Source organism: Miscanthus floridulus, chromosome 16 (assembly GCF_019320115.1).
Source record: "Miscanthus floridulus cultivar M001 chromosome 16, ASM1932011v1, whole genome shotgun sequence".
NCBI lineage: Eukaryota > Viridiplantae > Streptophyta > Magnoliopsida > Poales > Poaceae > Miscanthus > Miscanthus floridulus.
In genome coordinates this window covers 34,389,120-34,395,119 of record NC_089595.1, presented here as the reverse complement: position 1 = coordinate 34,395,119, position 6,000 = coordinate 34,389,120, and the positions used below count along the sequence as shown (strand labels likewise).

Genomic DNA, 6,000 nt, shown 5'->3' with positions numbered 1-6,000 from the left:
GCTGGAGCCCGAAACCCACGCCTTCCCCGACGCCGACGCCCCTGAGACCTCTCGATCGGAAAGCGACGAGGGTATCCCTCCACCGCTGCCCCGCCTCCTCTGCACCAGCAGCTCATGGGGGCTTGCCGCGCCGACGAGCGCCTCAGGCCGCTGCTCACGCTCAACGTCTCCTGCGCCGCCGATGACGACCGATTCATCGCACACCTCGCGCATGTAACGTTTCGCTTTTGCCTTGCCTCCTCCTCCGGCTCCTGTTCGGTTGCCTAGGGTTTACGGATCTGTTCATTCATTCTGCTCGCTCCCTTCCTACCTCCCTTGCAGCACTTCGAGGTGTTGGAGGTGGGCATGCTCGCGCGTTGCCTCTGCGTCCCCCTCGTCTCCCTGCGCGTTGGCAAGGTTCAGAGGGAAGGGCCTCTCCTCTGCCCAACACACATTAGGTTGGTACTCACTCAAATCCTTACTTCGCTTCATCATCATCACATATGACACTGATATGTATGCTTCATTAAGATAGCAGCGCCTGCTTGACCCTTATGATTTCGCTTGTTGCACTGTCTCTTTCGTGATTATTTCGCATCTCACATGATTTACCAGCTTTCCTCCTTCTCAACTTGTATATTCTTCTCGCTTGCAGCTAGCCTTTACTGTGAGATATCTAGTTTGATTCAGCTTGTTTTTCCCTTTACTTATATCTCTGTATAACTACTCAAATGTACAACCTGGCGGTATAATCCAGCAATCACTGGTAGATATCTAGTTTGATGTTTTTTTATTCTTCAGATTCAGAGTAATGCTCTCCACATCTGTAGTCAACCTTTCAAATTTCTTTGAGTTCAACTCTTGTGGCCTCTGCCTGTCTTTCCTTGTTCAGCTTCAAGATGAGGCAGCTTGCGCACTTAGTTGCCTTGATAAATGCAGAGATGGTGGACTTGAAGAGCTTTTCATGACCAAAGTTGACTTTGGTGCTAAGTTTGACTCATGCTTGAGGTACGCTGAAACTGAATTATGATGCATCACATTGGTACATGTATTATGGACTTCTACTGGAACCGTTATTTGAGTGAACAGTGCTGCACGTCCTCAGTTTGAGACTATCTAGTTACATTCTGCATCTGCTGTTATGCACCAACTTTTCTCTCCTACTTAATGTGGCTCTGGCCCAACTTGTCAGCCTCTTTTCATATTATTTCCAATCTGCACATATTCCTAGTGTCATTGAGCCAATTTTGCCTTCTAGCATCATCCCAGATTAAAGACTTCTCCATCAGCTGATCAAGTTTTCACTTGTATTTCTTTCTGTCAGGATAAACTTGAAAGGGAACTCTAAGGTTACTGCATTAAGCTATTGTGTGGATGATGAGTCTTGTAGAATTCTTGAGAAAGATGTTCAGTCTTTGCTGCAACGAGGACTTACAGATAGAACAAAGATGATCCGAGTCCTGTGGAGAAGCACACCTTCTGAATGGAAAATAGTGGAAGTATGTAGTGTGAGCATTAGTATTATTGATCACCTTCCTGCATTTCAGTCCAGTGACAAGCACAATTTTGTAGGGTTTCTCAGAATTTGGCAGCAGTCCGCTTCTCGTTGGTATGATGGTTAGCTCATTGGAAAAAAGTTTTTGCCTTGTTGATATTGGTCCAAACCCTGAGAACCGCGTTGAGGTATTTTTCCTTTTCTAGATTACGGAACAATGAACTGCCACTATTGCGATCTAACACTCTGATATGCATTATTAAATCACAGGCTATTAAATTTAGGAAATTTTGGGGAGAGAAAGCTGAGCTTAGAAGATTCAAGGATGGAAATATTGCTGAAAGCACAGGTAACTGATGCATTTTATTTTACTTCATTATATCTAAAAAGTGTGGATAGCTGTTGCATTTTATTCTTAATGGATCCTACTTGCTTAACTGCAGTTTGGGAATGCCAATCTTGGGAGAAGCACACAATTATTAAAAGGATTGCTGATTATGTGCTTATGAAACATTTGTCACTGCAGAAGGATGATTTGATTCATGTTGTTGATCAGCTGGACTTTTGCCTCTTAGTTGATGGCCAAGGTAAGTTTCAGATCTTTCTATGTGTTGCTTTACAGTTTACATATCCTTGGTTTTAAGCTTATTCCTAATTATGCAGATCCGGTCTCGTCTTCTGGGGCTTTGCTTGAAGCTTTTGATACTATTTCTAAGCAGTTACGTCTCTTAGATGATATTCCTCTTAAAATATCTACCGTGCAACCCCTAGACTCAGGTTTGACACAATATCTTTTTTGTATTCTTTATGCATGATCTTGTTTTCACATTTCTCTCATTGTATGTGATATTTCCTTTCGTTTTTCCTTTTCTTACACCAGCTTTTAGGCACACTTCTGTGTTTCCTCCTGAACCTCATCCACCGGCATATGGAAGGAACTCTCAGAGGCTACCGAAATTCGCAACAACTTGCATAAGATCTTTAGAAGTTATGATTCACGTATAGATAATAAAATTGTCTGATTTGTTGCTCCTTATCCTGTTAGGAATGAAGCATTGCAAATTAAGTTTTCCCCTGACTTTATTTGATAGACTTTTGTGAATTATGACTTGAGATGATGTTCTAAATAATGGTCTTGTGTTTGTGGATGTATATATGTATATTTGTGGCGGTCAGATTCGAATTTGAATTATATATATATATATATATATATATATATATATATATATATATATATATATATATATATATATATATATATATATATATATATGGTCAGATTTGAATTTGAATTATTTATTTTTTTTGCTGGAAAATCCACTGTAGGGGCGGTTCTTGATTGAACCGCCCTTACAAATACACACAGCAGGGGCGGCTGGTGATACAGCCGCCCTTACAGAAGTCCACTGCAGGGGCGGCTGAAAACACCAGCCGCCCCTACAGAGGTCACTGCAGGGGCGGCTGAAAACACCAGCCGCCCCTACAGAGGTCACTACAGGGGCGGTCAGGAAACCGCTCCTACAGAGGCACTATCTATAGGAACACCCTGGGAAGGGCGGCTGGCACGGCCGCCCCTACAGAGACTTTTGAGCCGCCCCTATAGTTAATTTCTGTAGCAGTGGGCGGCAAGCTTGACTGGCAGTAGCATGACGGCTGAACAAGAGCAAGATTCCAGCTGCGATTCCGGCATGTGCTGCTGTGTCCTCCTAGCCGGGATCGCCGCACTCGTTACCCTCGCTGTTCTCATCGGCACGTCCAAGGACCCCCTGTACTCGGTCACCATCACCGGCGTCGCCGGCCTGGACCCAGCGGCCAACCTCTTGTCGCCGGTGTTCAACCTCACCGTCCGCATCGACAACGCCGGCGACCGGCTGGACGAGGCGTGCATCGGGAGGCTCTCGACCGTGGCCGTGTCGTACGGGGACGCGGTCCTCGGCCGCGGCTCCGTGCCGGAGTTCTGCGCCAAGGAGAGGAAGGTGGAGGAGCGTGGCGCCAGGGCGTGGGGGCAGCATGTGGACCTGCCGCAGTTCCTGCGGGACCAGCTCGCCGGCGAGCTCGCCGCGGGGGAGGCGGCCGTGGACGTCAAGGTGACGACGCCCGCGGCGTATTACATGGACGGCGACACGGTGCTCGTCTGCAGCCAGGCCAAGATCGGAGGAGCTCCGGCTACGTGCCGGATGTAACGCGTCTATCATCAGCAGCAAGCAAATCCAGGCTCTACCGGTTGAGCATTTGTTGCAGGACTTGCCACGGACGTTGTTGATCGTGGCCAACGCCATATATAACGTATACTATACTAGGAGTATATAATAGCTAGAAATACTAATGTATACGATATACATTAAGAACTTAATTAATGTTTCTTTTTTGCAAAAAAAAAAAAAACAAACTACATAGAGGTCTATTATCATGGCTCACGATTATAGTATCTTCTTGTGTCCAATAATGTATCTCATATAAAAACGTCTGTTTTATTATTGTCGAGTAAATTATTTTATTGTAAACGAATTGTATATTTTATTTTTGGTCTAAATAAATCACTTTATACTTTTGTTGCTGCCCCTTTTTTCTCGTCTTCATGCTTTTGCTCCTCTGCTAAGTCTGAAGGCTCTCTTTGAGGCAACTTTCCCGGGCATTTGTAGGGATTAAAAACGAGTGAGGCCTCCAAACATTCTGGTTTCGGTATACCTAGCGTCCGGATGCCCGTATGCGGGTGTCAGTTCGGACGCAGCTCACGTGAATAACTATGCACCGCTGCTTCGTTTCCCAGGCGGTTAAAGAGCGGTGCATGTAAGGGCGTCCCCAATAATTCTCAAATAGCTAGTCTAGGAAGAATTTTATTGGCTACCAAGGATAGAGATAAAATAGCTAGCGACTCCCAAATATTAGTCTAGCACGATTTCCCATAAAAAACTCTCTCACAGCTCGCATAACTCTCCTCTACGATGTTCTTTGTTTATTATTTCTGAGCCCTATCTAGCTAGCTATTTGCAATTTTTCATTGAGGACACCCTAAGTCTCGAATCCTTTAGAGAATTGAATCCCCATGCAAGTTGTTCTGTGGACCTAGCTGATTTGCATGCAAGGAAGCCATGCGAGGGGGTAGAGCCATGGAGGCGCAACATGAATCAGATGAGAGAGAAAACGAAATGAATTAACTTAGCGCTAATTACCTCCTTGAGTACGTGTATAGCCATGGCACACATATGCAACATCCAGGTCGACTTTTTTCAACGTCTAGATAAAACACTTGCAACGTACGTATGAAATAGATGAGACATTTGGAACATACACTTGCAGCATACGTGTATAGCCATTGCACACATATGCAACATTCAGATCTACTTTCAAAACATGTAAATGAAACATTTGCAACATACGTTTGAAACAGATGAAACATTTGGAGCATACACTTGAAACATACGTGTATAGTCATTGCAACATATGTAACATCCTGATCTACTTTTGCAACATTGATATAAAACACTTGCAACATACCTTTAAAACACCTAAAACACTATAAACATACATTTGCAACATACGCTTTCTTGCTTTGGTGAATGAAGGCTCATCGACGCGTGGAGGTCATTGGTGTAGAGCTCGCCGGCGGCACCGAGCTGGGCGGCGGTGCACAGAGGGTGGGGTGGGGGCGGCACGGGTGGCAGTGACGACGCAGAGGGCGGGTGGGCGCAACAGCGGTGACACAGATGGTGGGTGTGGGTGCGACGGCAGCGATGATGACATAGATGGCAGGTGGGGACAGTAGCGGTGGCACGGAGAGTGGGGTGGGGTGGGGCGTCATCGATGACGCAAAAAAACGTGGGTGGAGGTAGCGGTGGCAGCACTCAAAGGAGTGGAGCGCGCGCATCTCGTGTCTAAGCGTTACCATTCTTTTTATGCACGCAAGTGCAACTATCCTATTTGATACACACTCTAGTAAAAATACGTTACGACAATCAATAAGTAATCTATTTTAGTCTAGTGGGAGCAAGACAAGAGGCAAATGCATGATGTGAATCACGACACAAGAGTTAAAAAGTAGAAAATAGCTTACGATATAATAATTCAATAGGTAGAAAGGGGGCGAACAAAACTACTGGAACAATAATAGCTAGCGGCGCGCAAGCCCATATAGAGCATCCGATGGAACGGACGCCCGCCCTTGAGCATTACCGTTATGATTTTGAGCCGCTTTCCATGACCACACGCTAGAGGTGATTCTCGAATAAAACAAGAACAAGGCTTTTTCTCATCATGGCACGGCTCTAGTTTTCCTCATCGCTCCTTTGCTTCTTCTCCTCTCCGCAATTGGCACTCCTCCAAGTCACAATTCCTCCTTCCCACACTCCTTTTGTGTTGTTGGGCTCCTCCATGCACCAAACTCCTCGTCCCCGCTCGTCTCCTCTAGCATCATCACCTTTGCACGCCTCCCCGAGATCCTCCGCGCGCACTGAGATCCTTTGCGCTGTCGCTCTCCTCCGTGCCATCAAGCTCCTCCTCCTCGCTATCCTTCTCTATCGCCCATC

At 45.9% G+C, this 6,000-nt stretch overlaps 1 protein-coding gene across 4 annotated transcripts; it reads left to right on the top strand.

Annotated features, from left to right (window-relative positions):
* Positions 1 to 292: 292 nt before the first annotated feature.
* Positions 293 to 2,622, top strand: LOC136512722 (uncharacterized). 4 transcript variants are annotated; one of them, XM_066506723.1, is made up of 8 exons: positions 293 to 437; positions 872 to 987; positions 1,304 to 1,478; positions 1,552 to 1,662; positions 1,745 to 1,823; positions 1,918 to 2,061; positions 2,138 to 2,251; positions 2,355 to 2,622. In XM_066506723.1, exons 2-8 carry the CDS (start codon positions 944 to 946, stop codon positions 2,477 to 2,479), a joined length of 792 nt encoding a protein of 263 aa, XP_066362820.1. In that variant the 5' UTR covers positions 293 to 437; positions 872 to 943; the 3' UTR covers positions 2,480 to 2,622. The 4 variants fall into 4 exon arrangements, with proteins under 4 accessions (XP_066362820.1, XP_066362818.1, XP_066362819.1 ...); XM_066506721.1 differs by having other exon boundaries at positions 323 to 437; positions 781 to 987; positions 2,171 to 2,251; XM_066506720.1 differs by having other exon boundaries at positions 326 to 437; positions 781 to 987.
* Positions 2,623 to 6,000: the final 3,378 nt, after the last annotated feature.

What these genes read in the sequence shown, in the direction of transcription:
- LOC136512722 (XM_066506720.1), top strand. Translation starts at nt 346, where the DNA reads ATGCTCGCGCGTTGCCTCTGCGTCCCCCTCGTCTCCCTGCGCGTTGGC. An exon ending in CTCTGCCCAACACACATTAG is followed by an intron (nt 438 to 780) that starts GTTGGTACTCAC and finishes TTTATTCTTCAG; the next exon opens with ATTCAGAGTAATGCTCTCCA. An exon ending in AAGTTTGACTCATGCTTGAG is followed by an intron (nt 988 to 1,303) that starts GTACGCTGAAAC and finishes TCTTTCTGTCAG; the next exon opens with GATAAACTTGAAAGGGAACT.